General features: G+C 46.7%; 1 protein-coding gene across 1 annotated transcript in view; it reads left to right on the top strand.

Annotated features, from left to right (window-relative positions):
- The window catches only part of LOC140191088 (uncharacterized), a 100,109-nt gene that overhangs the window by 13,987 nt on the left and 70,797 nt on the right, over nt 1-15,325 (top strand). The window contains exons 2-6 of the mRNA XM_072248163.1: nt 6,704-6,763; nt 6,944-7,090; nt 7,980-8,129; nt 8,682-8,801; nt 13,183-13,262. Of these exons, the coding sequence (XP_072104264.1) occupies nt 6,704-6,763; nt 6,944-7,090; nt 7,980-8,129; nt 8,682-8,801; nt 13,183-13,262 (557 nt within the window). The remainder of the gene's footprint in view (nt 1-6,703; nt 6,764-6,943; nt 7,091-7,979; nt 8,130-8,681; nt 8,802-13,182; nt 13,263-15,325) is intronic.

Here is a 15,325-nt window from a genome sequence, read left to right as displayed (position 1 = left end):
GCCATTCTAATTAGCCTACGCAGCAACATAAAAGACGAAACCCCCTTACATTTGCATCATCAGTGAGGACGGGAGAGGTTCCGGAGGATTGGAGGGTTTCGGGTGTTATTCCCTTATTCAAGAAAGGGAGTAGAGATAGCCCAGGAAATTATACACCAGTGAGTCTTAATTCAGTGGTTGGTAAATTGATGGAGAAGATTCTGAGAGGCAGGATTTATGAACATTTGGAGAGGCATAATATGATTAGGAATAGTCAGCATGGCTTTGTCAAAGGCAGATTGTGCCTTACAAGCCTGATTGAATTTTTTGAGGATGTGACTAAGCACATTGATAAAGATACAGCAGTAGATGTAATGTATATGGATTTCAGCAAGGCATTTAACAAGGTACCCCATGCAAGGCTTATTGAGTAAGTAAGGAGGCATGGGATCCAAGGGGACATTGCTTTGTGGACCCAGAACTGGCTTGCCCACAGAAGGCAAAGAGTGGTTGTAGATGGGTCATATTCTGCATGGAGGTTGGTGACCAGTGGTGTGCCTCAGGGATCTGTTCTGGAACCCCTACTCTTCATGATTTTTATAATTGACCTGGATAAGGAAGTGGAGGGATGGGTTAGTAAATTTGCTGATGACACAAAGGTTGAGGGTGTTGTGGATAGTGTAGAGGGCTGTCAGAGGTTACAGCAGGACATTGATAGGATACAAAACTGGCTGAGAAGTGGTAAATGGAGTTCAATCCAGATAAGTGTGAGGTGGTTCATTTTGGTAGGTTAAATGTGATGGCAGAATATAGTATTAATGGTAAGACTCTTGGCAGTGCGGAGGATCAGAGGGATCTTGGGGTCCGAGTCCATAGGACACTCAAAGCTGCTACGCAGGTTGACTCTGTGGTTAAGAAGGCATACAGAGTCTTGGCCTTCATCAATCGTGGGATTGAGTTTAAGAGCCGAGAGGTAATGTTGCATCTATATAGGACCCTGGTCAGACCCCACTTGCAGTACTGTGCTCAATTCTGTCACCTCACTACAGGAAGGATGTGGAAACCATAGAAAGGGTGCAAAGATGACTTACAAGGATGTTGCCTGGATTGGGGAGCATGCCTTATGAGAATAGGTAGAGTGAACTCGGCCTTTTCTCCTTGGAGCAACCGAGGATGAGAGGTGACCTTATAGAGGTGTACAAGATAATGAGAGGCATTGATCTTGTGAATAGTCAGAGGCTTTTTCCTAGGGCTGAAATTGCTAGCATGAGAGGGTATAGTTTTAAGGTGCTTGGAAGTAGGTACAGATGAGATGTCAGGGGTAATTTTTTATGCAGAGGGTGGTGAGTGCGTGGAATGGGCTGCCGGCAACGGTGGTGGAGGCGGATATGATAGGGTCTTTTAAGAGACTCCTGGATAGGTACATGGAGCTTAGAAAAATAGAGGGCTATGGGTAAGCCGAGTAATTTCTAAGGTAAGGACATGTTCGGCACAGCTTTGTATTGTGGTTTTCTATGTTTCCGTGTTTCTACCTGACCGGGTTCATTTCCCAATACCAGATCAAGTACAGCCTCTCCTCTTGTAGGCTTATCTACATATTGTGGATGTATATATAATGGGGGACGTAGAAATGGCAGATGAACTCACTGAGTACTTTGCATCTGTCTTCACTGTGGAAGATACTAGCAGTGTGCCAGAGGTTCGTGAGTGAGTACCATTGCTACTACAAAGGAAAATGTGTTCGGCAAACTGAAAGATCTTAAGGTGGATAAGTCAGCTGGGACAGATGGATTACATCCCGGAGTCCTGGGAGAGGTTGCTGAAGAGATACACTGGTCATGATCTTTCAAGAATCACTTGATTCTGGCAAGGTCCTGGAGGACTGGAAGATTGCAAATGTCACTCCACTCATTAAGAAGGGAGGAAGGCAAAAGAAAGGAAGTTATAGGGCAGTTGGCCTAACTTCAATGGTTAGGAAAATGTTGGAGTCTATTATTAAGATGAGGTTTCAGGGTACTTGGAGACCAGTTGTAAGATAAGTCAACGTCAGCATAGTTTCTATAAAGGGAAATCTTGCCTGACGAATCTGCTAGAGCATTTGATAAAGTGCCACACATGAGGCTGCTTAAGAAGATAAAATCCTATGGTATTAAAGGAAAAATACTGGCATTGATAGAGGAATGGCTGACAGGCAGGAGGCCGTAAACAGGAATAAAAGGGGCCTTTTCTGGTTGGCTGCCAGAGAATAGTAGTCAGTGTTGGGACTGCTACCTTTGCACATTGTTTGACAATGATTTAGCTAATGGAATTGATAGCTTTTGGAAAAGCTTGCAGGTGATGCAAAGATAGGTAAAGGGGTAGGTAGTGATGAGGAAACAATGTGATTGCAGCAGGACTTAGACAAATTGGAAGAATGGGTAAAAAAAAAGTGGCAGATGGATTATAGTGTTGGGAAATGTATGGTAATGCATTTTGGCAAAAAGAAAAATGTGGACGATTATCTAAATGGGGAAGGGGTTCAAACATCCGAGATGCAACAGGACTTAGGAGTCCTCGTGCAAGACTCCTAGAAGGTTGAGTCTGTGGTAAAGAAGACAAATGCAATGTTGGCATTTATTTCAGGGGGAATAGAATATAAAAGCAGGTTGATAATGTTGAGGCTTTATATGACACTTGTCAGGCCAACAGCTTTGGGCCCCATAGCTCAGAAATGATGTGTTGTCATTGGAGAGAGTCCAGAGGACGTTCACGAGGATGATTCCGGAGATGAAGGGGTTAACATATGAAGCTTTGGGCCTGTACTCACTGGAATTTAGAAGAATGTGGGGTGATCTCATTGAAACCTATCGAATGTTGAAAGAACTAGATAGGCTGGATATGGAAAGGATGTTTCCTATGGTGGGGGTATCCAGAACTAGAGGGCACAGCTGCAAAATTGAGATGGAACCTTTTAGATCAGAAGTAAGGAGGAAGCTCTTTTACCCAGGGAGTAATGAATGTGTGGAATGCTCTGCCACAGTCTGCAGTGGAGACCAAGTCCATGGGTATATTGAAGGCAGAAGTCGATCAGTCAGGGCGTCAAAGGATATGGCGAGAAGCCAGGTGTATGGGGTTGAGTGGGCTCTGCGATCAGCCATGGTGGAAAGGTGGAGCAGATTTGATGGGAGAATAGCTTAATTCTTCTCCTGTATCTTATGGTCTTATGAAACACTATTGCCATGTCTCTCTCCACAGCACAAATTCTGACAGGCTCTGACCTGAAACACTCTGTATGTATTTGTCCGCAGCACATGATCTGACACAGTCTCTGACCTCAAACAGTGTGTGTGTGAGTGTGTGTGTGTGTGAGTGTATGAGTGTGTGTGTCTGTGTGTGTGAGTGTGTCTGTGTCTGTGTGCATGTGTGTGTGTGTGTGTGTCTGTGTGTGTGTGGGTCTGTGTGTGTCTGTGTGTCTGTATGTGAGTGAGTGTCGATATGTTTGTGAGTGTCTGTGTGTGTGTGTGTGAAAGTGTCTGTGTGTGTGAGTATGCCTGTGTATGTGAGTGTGTGTGTCTGTGTGTGTGAGTGTGTGTGTGTGTGAGTGTGTTTGTCTGTGTGTGTGTGAGAGTGTGAGTGTGTGTGAGTGAGTGTCTGTGCGTGAGTGAGTGTGTCTGTGTGTGTGAGTGTGCCTGTGCGTGCGAGTGTGCCTGTGTGTGTGTGTGTCTGTGCGTGTGAGTGTGTGTGCGTGTCTGTGTGTGTGAGTGTGAGTGTGTGTGTGTGTGTCTGTGTGTGTGTGTTTGAGTGTGTGTGGGTGTGTGAGTGTGTGTGTGTGTGAGTGTGTGTGTGTCTGTGTGTGTGAGTGGTGTGTGAGTGTGTGTGTGTGTGTGTGCGTGTGATTGCGTGTGTGTGTGTGTGTGAGTGTCTGTGTGTGAGTGAATGTGTGTGTGTGTGAGTGTGTGTGTGTGAGTATACATGTGTGTGTGTCTGTGTGAGTGTGAGAATGTGTGTGTCTGTGTGTGTGTGATTGTGAGTGTGTGTCTGTGTGTGTGTGAGTGAGTGTGTCTGTGTGTGTGAGTCTGCCTGTGTGTGCGAGTGTGCCTGTGTGTGTGTGATTGTGAGTGTGTGTCTGTGTGTGTGTGAGTGAGTGTGTCTGTGTGTGTGAGTCTGCCTGTGCGTGCGAGTGTGCCTGTGTGTGTGTGTGTGTGTGTGCGTGTGAGTGTGTGTGCGTGTCTGTGTGTGTGAGTGTGTGTGTGTGTGTCTGTGTGTGTGTGTGAGTGTGTGTGTTTGAGTGTGTGTGGGTGTGTGAGTGTGTGTGTGTGTGTCTGTGTGTGTGAGTGGTGTGTGAGTGTGTGTGTGTGCGTGTGATTGTGTGTGTGTGTGTGTGTGTGTGTGAGTGTCTGTGTGTGAGTGAATGTGTGTGTGTGTGAGTATACATGTGTGTGTGTCTGTGTGAGTGTGAGAATGTGTGTGTCTGTGTGTGTGTGACTGTGAGTGTGTGTCTGTGTATGTGTGAGTGTGAGTGTGTGTGTGAGTGTGTGTGTGTGAGTACATGTGTGTGTGAATGTGTGTGTATGTGTGTGTGAGTGAGTGTGTGTGTGAGTGCGTGAGTGTGTGTGAGTGTGTGTGTGAGTGTGAGTGTGTGTGTGAGTGCGTGTGTGTGAGTCTGTGTGTGTGTGAGTATGAGTGTGTGTGTCTGTGTGTGTGTGTGAGTGTGAGTGTGAGTGTGTGTGTGAGAGAGTGTGAGTGTGTGTGTCTGTGTGCGCGTGTGATTGTGTGTGTGAATGTGAGCGTGTGTGTGTGTGTGTGAGTATACATGTGTGTGAGTGTGAGAATGTGTGTGTCTGTCTGTGTATGTGTGAGTGTGTGTGTGTGTGTGAGTGTGTGTGTGAGTGTGTGTTAGTGTGAGTGTGTGTGTGTGAGTGCGTGTGTGTGTGTGTGAGTGTGTGAGTGTGTGTGTCTGTGTGTGTGTGAGTGTGAGTGTGTGAGTGTGTGTGAGAGAGTGTGAGTGTGTGTGTCTGAGTGTGTGTGTGTGATTGTGTGTGTGAATGTGAGCGTGTGTGTGTGAGTGTGTATGTGTGTGAGTGAGTGTGTGTGTGTGTGTGAGTGTGTATGTGTGTGAGTGAGTGTGTGTGTGAGAGTGAGTGTGAGCGTGTGAGTGTGTGAGTGAGTGTGTGTGTGTGAGTGTGTGTGTGTGTGAGCGTGTATGTGTGTGAGTGAGTGTGTGTGAGTGAGTGTGAGTGTGAGAGTGTGTGAGCGTGTGAGTGTGTGTGTGAGCGTGTGTGTGTGGGGGGGGGGAAGACTGTTGCTGTTTCTCTCTCTACAGCACACATTCTGATATAATCTCAGACCTGTGTGATTTTCCTGAGTGAGTGTCCCCAGCAGTTTACTTTTAATTTTCAATTCAAGAATATGCAAACATTTTGAATTTCACCCTAAGAGCACATTTCCTACCAAGATTGTAGATTTACCAATTAAACATTAGGTATTGCCACGGAACAAGAAAGGAGTCAGATAACCAACATGGCTGCTATCCATGCTCCTTCTCCAGCGACACGGGCATAGCTCTGGGAGAGTAGCAACGTTGTAACTCTGGTAGTTGCCTCAGAGAGAGCCCTCAACTGCCCATTGTCACAGCTTGTTGAGATCAACCATTCTTGTTAGCTCCCTCCTCCCCACCTCCACTGCCAAGTTCCTCTATCTATTACACACATCACTGTACTGCATTGTGAATACTTTAAACCACTGTTTGTAATGCTGTAAATACATACTGGGACTTAGGATCTGTGCACATTTTATTCTATCTTCATTCTTTTATCTAATTCCATAATCTTTATAATTGTTAAATGTTATTTTTTGTTGCATGTCGTGCCCTGACCAACACAACACAGTGAACGCCTAATACACGTAATCGTATATGGCACATAAAGTTGATCCTTGATGTTCCCCTGTCTTGTTGAAGTTAATGGCTGAGCCCCAAGTTCCAGACGTCCCATGATAAACTTCTTCACCTCTGTCCTTAGCTACCAAAGGAGAGATCCAATGTGGGAAGCTGGTTACTTTAAGTGAATAACAACTATCACTCATCAAGAAGAGCAAGGCTGATTAATTGTTGTACGTTAAATTGTGACCCCACTTGGAGTACTGTGCTCAGTTCTAGTCACCTCACTACAGGAAGGATGTGAAAACTATAGAAAGGGTACAGAGGAGATTTAAAAGGATGTTGCCTGGATTGGGGAGCATGCCTTATGAGAATAGGTTGAGTGAACTCGGCCTTTTCTCCTTGAAGCGACGGAGGATGAGAGGTGACCTGATAGAGGTGTATAAGATGATGAGAGGCATTGATCATGTGGATAGTGAGAGGTTTTTTCCCAGGGCTGAAATGGCTAGCATGAGAGGGCATAGTTTTAAGGTGCTTGGAAGTAGGTACAGAGGAAATGTCAGGAGTAAGTTTTTTATGCAGAGAGTGGTGAGCGCGCGGAATGGGCTGCAGGCAATGGAAATGGAGGCGGATACGACAGGGTCTTTTAAGAGACTCCTGGACAGGTACATGGAGCTCAGAAAGATAGAGGGCTATGGGTAACACTAGATAATTTCTAAGGTAAGGACATGTTCTGCACAGCATTGTGGGCCGAAGGGCCTGTATTGTGCTGTAGGTTTACTATGTTTCTATGTTAATGTTATTCCTAACTCATGTATGATTCATAGCTCTCAGTGTTTAATATTTTACCCTGCTTCTCCATGCCAGGGGTCTGTCTGTGCAGCATCTGGGATCAGGAAAGCTCTGCCCATCCACCTGCTGGTGCTGGTAAGTCCCAGCTCTCTGTAAAGTGAATGTAGAAACAGCGAGCGCCCAGTGACTGGGAGAAGTGGCAAATTTGTACAGGTATTACAACAAACCGCAAGGACCAGACCCTCTGCCTCATCTTGGTGTACTATCTCCTGGTACACCCTGATTATGTGCTAATGAGACCTCTCCCTGTTACAGACCAGAACCTGTGCCTCACTGAGAGCTGTGGGCCCAATACAGAATGTCACAATGTCCTGGGAAGCTTCTACTGTACATGTAAGGCTGGATTTTACTCTGATTCTGGAGACAGAAGGTTTGCAGATTCCACGGAGTCCACCTGTAAAGGTACTGTTCTATCCTGTACTCCATTCCCTCACCTCCGGGCATTGCTATCACCCAGACCGGGTTCACCACCAATGGACCAATGGGGGGAGGGAGGATCCCTGTATGACATGGCCTCAGTTGGTTTCTGATGTTGTACGTCTATTCAATACTTGAGTGGGCTCACTGAGTGGGGCTGGAGAGATGGAACAGTGTTAACCATTCCTTCCTTAGGTCTCTCACAGCATAGTGCAGATCACTGACCCCAGCTGCTCTCATCGAAGTAAAATTGCTCCACTTCAATGACAAGTGGCCAGTCCTGCTATAAGGGTTCCATCTGTGACAGAGACTGGCTCTTCTCTCTCCTGATCTGCAGAGGTTTGCAGCACCCTCCTTTTGGTTTACATCACACCAAGAGCTATCACCCGAAATCTACAGCTTTTACCTCTCCTTCATCTCTTTTCTCCCTCTCTTTCCTGGAATCACCAGGACAGTACTGACTGCAGTCTATTTCCTCTCCTATTCATCCTCTCTGCTACCTGGCAAAGAGTCTTGGCCCAAAACATCGACTGTACTATTTTCCATGGATGCTGTCTGGCCTGCTGAGTTCCTCCAGCATTTTGTGTGTGTTGCCTAGTACCCGACCTGTTCACTCAGACTGACTGACCTGCTGAGTGCTTCCAGCATCTGCTTTTCCAGTTGTTCAAGAGGAACTGTAACAGGAGTAAGTGGCCAGTTGTGTCATGAAGTCACTGAGCCCAGAGACAGGTCTTTCAACCCACCATGTCCACGCTGACCATTGAACCTAGCTATACCAGTCCTCAGGTTCCGCAATGGCCGATGGCATTGGCAACCCTTCAGCTGATCACTGGGGAGGGTGTTGCTGTACTGACGCCTCCCTTTCGGGTTACAGATTACAATGAGTGTTACACCGTTAAAACAAGCTGCGGCACGGATGCCACCTGCTACAACACCATGGGAGGTTTCTATTGTCTCTGCCATGCTGGCTTTGCTCGAGCTTCTGGTGAGAGGAAATTTACTGGTTACAGCGCCGGGTGTGAAGGTAAGGACAGGGAAGGTCCCTGGCAGCCCATGCTCCCTATGTTGACCACCTCCTTTCCCCTGTGACCTACGCTCCCCCGCTGTCCCCCCCCCCCCCCACCGATCAACTCCTTTAATCATCTTAAAAACTTCAGTGTGCCCCCTTCCCTTCACCTCTCCAGGGAGAACAACTTCTGTCTATAATGCTGGTCCACAAAGTACACCCACTTCATATCACTCAATCTGCCCCACCCTTCACAGAACATACTTCACCCTCCCCAGCCCCCATCAGATTTATGAATCCTTGAACGCTCTGAACCATGTTTACACAATCGACAACATTCACATTACTCAAAGAGCTTTAGAGCTTTCGATACTTTACCTGTGTTTAACCAGCTGTGGTCGTGATGCTCTCCAATAACATCCATGCCAAGAATTGTCAGTAATTGCAACTACAAACAAACTTGGTGCTGACTGCAGGCACCAATGACTCTTCTGTGACTGTGGAAGGGTGAACCAGGTATCCAGTGGTGGTCCCAAGGCCAAGACTGACCGTGTCTCCTTCTTACTGCAGATATCAATGAGTGTTTGCAGCAACCCTGTGGCCCCCAGGAAGTCTGCCACAACACCAAAGGAAGCTTCTTCTGTTCTCACACAACACGGCATGTGACCAGCAGACTTAAAACCACTCTCAGTAAGAAAGGACAATCACATTGTTCAATTCTAATTGATGAAAATGGAAAAACAATGCACTTGTGTAAGAATGGAGGATTAATGAAGCAGTAATTTAGCAGCCGCAGTCATACAGAATAGGAGGAGACTTGGAGAGAACTAAAGGTCCTCAGAGAAATTACAACAAGGAATCTCGTAGGTGTCTATCTTCTTGGAAGAAGACACAAAAACCTTCAGGAACAATTGGATGACCAAGGGACCCCTGTAGGTGAGGCAGTAAGAGATATAAATGAGCCCAAAGACTGGGAAATGCTGAGATGACTGCATCCTTCCCAGGCCTTTGTGCAGGAAGTCTGTGGAGGGCCATCCAGAATGACTCCAGCAGATAGCAGGGCAAGGAATGAGACCTCAGTATTTACAAACAGGGGGAAAGGACCACATTGGTCATTGGGAAAATGCTGGACTCTACAATTAGGGGATAGGCAGATAATGGGAAAATAATAATGACTGAAAGGGGAGAACATAGATCTACAGAGGAAGCCATGTGGATGTATGGAGTGGAGAGGTGCTCAGGCACCAGGGAAGGAGAGAGGAGGAGATGGAACTGGGGAAGACACTAGCATGGACAGAGTTGATCAATGTTCTCAAAGTCCTAAATGCTGTGGTAATGTAATATTGTTCAATGCCGTCAGGAGAGGGAAAGGGAACAGGCAGATAGTGCAGAGCATCCATGTCGCTGTTCCTTCAATAATAAACATACTGCTTATTGGAAGGGACGGCCTACCAGTGAAAGCTGCAGTGACTGAGTCTCTGGCACTGTGTCCGGCTCTGTGGCTCAGAAGGGAAGTGGGGAGAAGAGGAGTGCAGAAGCAATAGGGGACTCTATAGTTCAAAGTTCAATATGCATTTATTATAAAGTATGTATGCTGCATACAAACTTGAGATGTGTCTTCTTGCAGGCAGCCACAAAACGAAAAACACAACAGAACCCATTTTTTAAAATAACACACAACAAAGACCATCAAACACTTAATGTGCGAAAAGAAGAACAAATTACACAAACAATAAAAAACTAATATCACACAGGACATTAACTGCAGAGTCCCCAAAAAGGAGTCCACAGCCTCAGAGCCAATTCAGTGCAGAGGCAAGTGAAGCTGGTCCAGGAGCCCAATGGCTGCAAGTCATAACCACAAGGACAGTTCAGCGCTGAGGCAGCTGCTGATGGCTGCAGGCCACAGCTGCAGAATCAGTTCAGCACTGAAGCAAGTAAACGTTGCAGAGCAGTGAGCTGAACACTTGTTCATCCTTCATCCTCAGCCTTGATGTATTGATCAAATCACACAAATAGTAAACAAAAACACTCAGAACATGAACTGCAGAGTCCCCAAGAGTGAGACCACAGCTGCGGAGCTCGTTCAGCGATGAGGCGAGTAAAGCCTGTCCAGCAGCCCAATGGCAGCAGGACAACAACTGCTCCGAACCTGGCGGCCTGGAAGCCAAGATTCCTGCATCTCCCGCCTAACAGTAGTAGTGAGAAGAGAGGGTGACCGGTCAAATGCATGCAGATGGCACTGGACACCTATTTGTTTTCCTTTCTTGTGCTTAATGATTTTAACCTTGCTCAGTGTTTTAATCAGCACAGAGTAACAGAGCCAACTATGGATTTGTCTTCTGCCACTGGGCCTTTACACAGTGTCCACACCCAGCGATAGGAATCCCGGCTGTACCTGCACTCTCGGGAATTGAATCTGTCAAATTCCCCAGGAGATTGCAAAAGTGCCAGGTCATTTAGTCAGTTCAAAACATCCTTAAAAGGGAAATTACAGGCTGCAGACTGCAGTGATCACAGAGTGATAGGGCTGAGGATGGGGCTGTTGATATACCAGTAGATAAAACGTGTAGTGGGACTGTGAGGAGGGTCAGACAGATGACTGGGCAAAATTGCAGTCACTGGGATGAGGCAAAGTGTAACATGGGGGCAAAATCAGAAAGGGTGATGAAAACAGGAGTTAAGATGTTATACTTGAATGCTTGCACTATAAGATAGATGACCTAGTAGCGCAGTAAGAGATTGGCAGATATGATGTGAGTGCATCACTGAGCCATGGCTGAAAGATCATTGTGGAGAACTTAACATCCAAGGATACATATTGTATTGAAAGGATTGACAGGTAGGCTGAGGTGGTGGGGTGGATCTGTTGGTAAAAAAGTAAATCAAATCCTTAGAAAGAAGTGACACAGAATCAGAAGATGTAGAATCTTTGTGGGTAGAACTAAAAATCTGCAAAGGGTTAAAAGACCCTGATGGGAGTTATATGCAGGCCGTTGAACAGTGGCCAGGAGGTAGGTGAAAATTACAATGGGAGATAGAAAAGGCATGTTAAAAGGACAATGTGACAGTAGTCACTGAAGTATTTAAACATGCAGGTAGATTGGAAAAAACAGTTTCATGCTGGATCATAAGAGAGAGAGAATTTGGAGAATGCCTATTGGTGGCTTTTTTAGACCAGCTTGTGGTTGAGCCCACAAGGGAAAAGGTAATTCTGGATTTGGTGTTATGCAGTGAACGAGAGATTAGGGAGCTTAAGGTAAAGGAACCAGTGATCATAATATGGTTGAGAGAGAGAAGCTAAAGTCAGATGTATCAGTATTACAATGGAGTAAAGGAATTACAGAGGCATTGAAGAGAAGCTAGCCAAAACTGATTTGAAGGAGGAGCAGCAGGGATGGTGGCAGGTCAGCAATGGCTGGAGTTTCTGGAAGCAATTCAGAAGGCACAGGATGCATACATCCCAAAGAAGTGTTCTGAAGGGAGGATGACACATTCGTAGCTGACAAGGGATATCAAAGACAGTATAAAGGCAAAAGAGAGGACATATAATAGAGCAAAAATTAGTGGGACGTTAGAGGATTGGAAAGCTTTCAAAACCCGACAGAAGGTAACTAAAAAAGTCATAATGAGAGAAAAGATGAAATATGAAGGTAATCTAGCCAATAATGTAGAAGAGGATACCAAAAGTTTTTCTCGGATATATAAAGAGTAAAAGAAAGGCATAGAACAACAGGAATTCTGCAGATGCTGGAAATTCAAGCAACACACATCAAAGTTGCTGGGGAACGCAGCAGGCCAGGCAGCATCTCTAGGAAGAGGTACAGTCGATGTTTCAGGCTGAGACCCTTCATCAGGACTAACTGAAGGAAGAGTGAGTAAGAGATTTGAAAGTGGGAGTGGGAGGGGGAGATCCAAAATGATAGGAGAAGACAGGAGGGGGAGGGATGGAGCCAAGAGCTGGACAGGTGATTGGCAAAGGGGATATGAGAGGATCATGGGATGGGGGGGGGGACCCAGAGGATGGGCAAGGGGTATAGTCAGAGGGACAGAGGGAGAAAAAGGAGAGTGAGAGAAAGAATGTGTGTATAAAAATAAATAACGGATGGGGTACAAAGGGGAGGTGGGGCATTAGCGGAAGTTAGAGAAGTCGATGTTCATGCCATCAGGTTGGAGGCTACCCAAACGGAATATAAGGTGTTGTTCCTCCAACCTGAGTTGGAAAGAAAGGCATAGGCTATTTTCTAAATGGGGAGAAAATTCTAAAATTTTCTAAAATAAAAGTGCAAAGGGACTTTAGGAGTCCTTGTGCAGGATTTGAAACAGTGATGAAGAAAGCAAATGCAACGTTAGTAATCATTTCAAGAGAACTCAAATGTAAGAACAAGGACATAATGCTGAGACTTTATAATTTTATTTTATTTAGAGATACAATGCACACTAGACCCAGATAAGGCATTGGTCAGACTGCAACTAGAGTATTATGAGCAGCTTTGGGTGCCTTGTCTCTGAAAATATGTGCTGGCATTGGAGAGGGGCCAGAGGAGATTCACAAGAGTGATTCCAGGAGTGAAAGGGTTAACAAACAAGGAGCATTTCATGGCTTTGGGCCTGTACTCACTGGAGTTTAGAAGAATATGGGGGAATCTCATTGAAACCTATCGAATATTGAAAGGCCAAGATAGAGTGGATGTGGTGAGGATGTTTCCTGTAGTGGGGAATCTAGGACCAGAGGGCACAGCCTGAGATTAGAGGGACATCCCTTTAGAACAGAGATGAAAAGGATTTTTTTTTTGCTAGAGGGTGGTGAATATGTAGAATTCATTGCCACACACGGTCGTGGAGGCCAGGTTATTGCAGAGGTTGATAGGTTCTTGATAAATAAGGGTGTCAAAGGTTACAGGCAGAAGGCAGCGGAATGGGTTTGAGAGGAATAATAAGTCAGCCATGATGGAATGGCAGAGGAAATTCAATGGGCCAAATGTCCCAACTCTGCTCCTATGTCTTATGGTCTTATGGGAAATCTTCCACTGAAATATCATAACTGAAATGACTCATTTCTAACTCACAGGCCCATTTCTGAATTGTCTGACTAACCTCCTGAAGAACCAATCCATCATTGACAACTGTTTCGCCAAGGAACAGCAGCAGGTACTTTCATGTTTATTCATGAGCCTAAACACAAAATACTCTGCAGATGCTGGGGTCAAAGCAACACTCACAACACGCTGGAGGAACTCAGCAGGTCGGGCAGCATCCGTGGAAACAATCAGTCAACGTTTCGCGCCAGAACCCTTCGTCAGGACTGTAGAGGGAAGGGGCAGAGACCCTATAAAGAAGGTGGGGGGAGGGTGGGAAGGAGAACACTGGTAGGTGCCAGGTGAAAAACCAGTAAGGGGAAAGATAAAGGGGTGAGGGAGGGGAAGCAGGGAAGGGATAGGCAGGAAAGATGAAGAAGGAATAGGGGAAAACACAATGGGTAGTAGAAGGAGGCGGAACCATGAGGGAGGTGATTGGCAGCTGGAGGAGGGGGGCAGAGTGAAACTGGGATAGGGGAAGGGAGGGGGAGGGAATTACCAGAAGTTGGAGAATTCGATGTTCATACCACGGGGCTGGAGACTACCTAGACGGTACATGAGGTGTTGCTCCTCCAACCTGAGTTTAGCCTCATCATGGCAGTAGAGGAGGCCATGTATGGACATATCTGAATGGGAGTGGGAAGCAGAGTTGAAGTGGGTGGCTACTGGGAGATCCTGTCTGTTGTGGCGGACGGAGCGGAGGTGCTTGACGAAGCGGTCTCCCAATCTGCGTCGGGTTTCACCGATGTAGAGGAGGCCGCACCGGGAGCACCGGATGCAATAGACAACCCCAACAGACTCACAAATGAAGTGTTGCCTCACCTGGAAGGACTGTTTGGGGCCCTGAATGGTGGCAAGAGAGGAGGTGTGGGGACAGGTGTAGCACTTACGCTTACAGGGATAAGTGCCGGGTGGGAGATCCATGGGGTGGGAGATCCATGGGGAGGGACGTGTGGACCAGGGAGCCGTGGAGGGAATGATCCCTGCGGAAAGCGGAGAGGGGTGGAGAGGGAAAGATGTGCTTACTGGTGGGGTCCTGTTGAAGGTGGCAGGAGTTGCGGAGGATAATGTGCTGGATCCGGAGGCTGGTGAGGTGGTAGGTGAGGACAAGGGGAATTCTGTCCCTGTTGTGGTGGCGGGAGGATGTGGTGAGGGCCGAAGTGCGGGAAATGGAGGAGATGCGGGTGAGGGCATTGTTGATGACGGCAGAAGGGAAACCACGATCCTTAAAGAAAGAGAACATTTGAGATGTCCTGGAACAGAAAGCCTCATCCTAGGAGCAGATGCGGTGGAGATGGAGGAACTGGGAATAGGGAATGGCATTTTTGTATGTGACGGGGTGGGAAGAGGTATAGTCGAGGTAGTTATGAGAGTCAGTGGGCTTGTAGAAGATGTCAGTGGACAGTCTGTCTCCAGAGATGGAGACCGAGAGATCGAGAAAGGGGAGAGAAGTGTCTGAGATGGACCAAGTGAATTTGAGGGCTGGGTGGAAGTTTGAAGTAAAGTCAATGAAATTGATGAGCTCAGCATGGGTGCAGGAAGCAGCACCAATGTAGTCGTTAATGTACCGAAGGGAAAGTTGGAGAGCAGTACCAGTATCGGTTTGGAGCACAGACTGTTCCACATAACCAACGAAGAGGCAGGCATAGCTGGGGCCCATGCAAGTGCCCATAGCTACACCCTTGGTCTGAAGAAAGTGGGAAGAGCCGAAAGAGAAGTTATTAAGTATGAGTACCAGTTCCGCCAACCGGAGGAGGGTAGTGGTGGTGGGGAACTGGTGAGGTCTATTGTCCAGAAAGTAGCGGAGGGCTTTGAGGCCTTCTTGATGGGGAATGGAAGTGTATAAGGATAGGACATCCATAGTGAAAATGAAGCGGTTGGGACCGGGGAATTGGAAGTCATTGAAGAGGTGGAGGGCCTGGGATGTATCCCAGATGTAGGTGGGGAGGGACTAAACTATGGTGAACAATGGAGTTCAGGTAGGCAGATACAAGTTCGGTGGGGCAGGAGCAGGCAGAAACTATGGGTCTACCGGGACAGTCAGGCTTGTGGATTTTGGGGAGGAGGTAAAACCGAGCAGCACGGGGTATGGGAATTTTGAGTTTAGTGGCTGAGGATGGAAGATCTCCAGAGTTG

Source organism: Mobula birostris, chromosome 32 (assembly GCF_030028105.1).
Source record: "Mobula birostris isolate sMobBir1 chromosome 32, sMobBir1.hap1, whole genome shotgun sequence".
Lineage (NCBI taxonomy): Eukaryota > Metazoa > Chordata > Chondrichthyes > Myliobatiformes > Myliobatidae > Mobula > Mobula birostris.
This window is presented reverse-complemented; position numbering and strand designations above follow the sequence as displayed.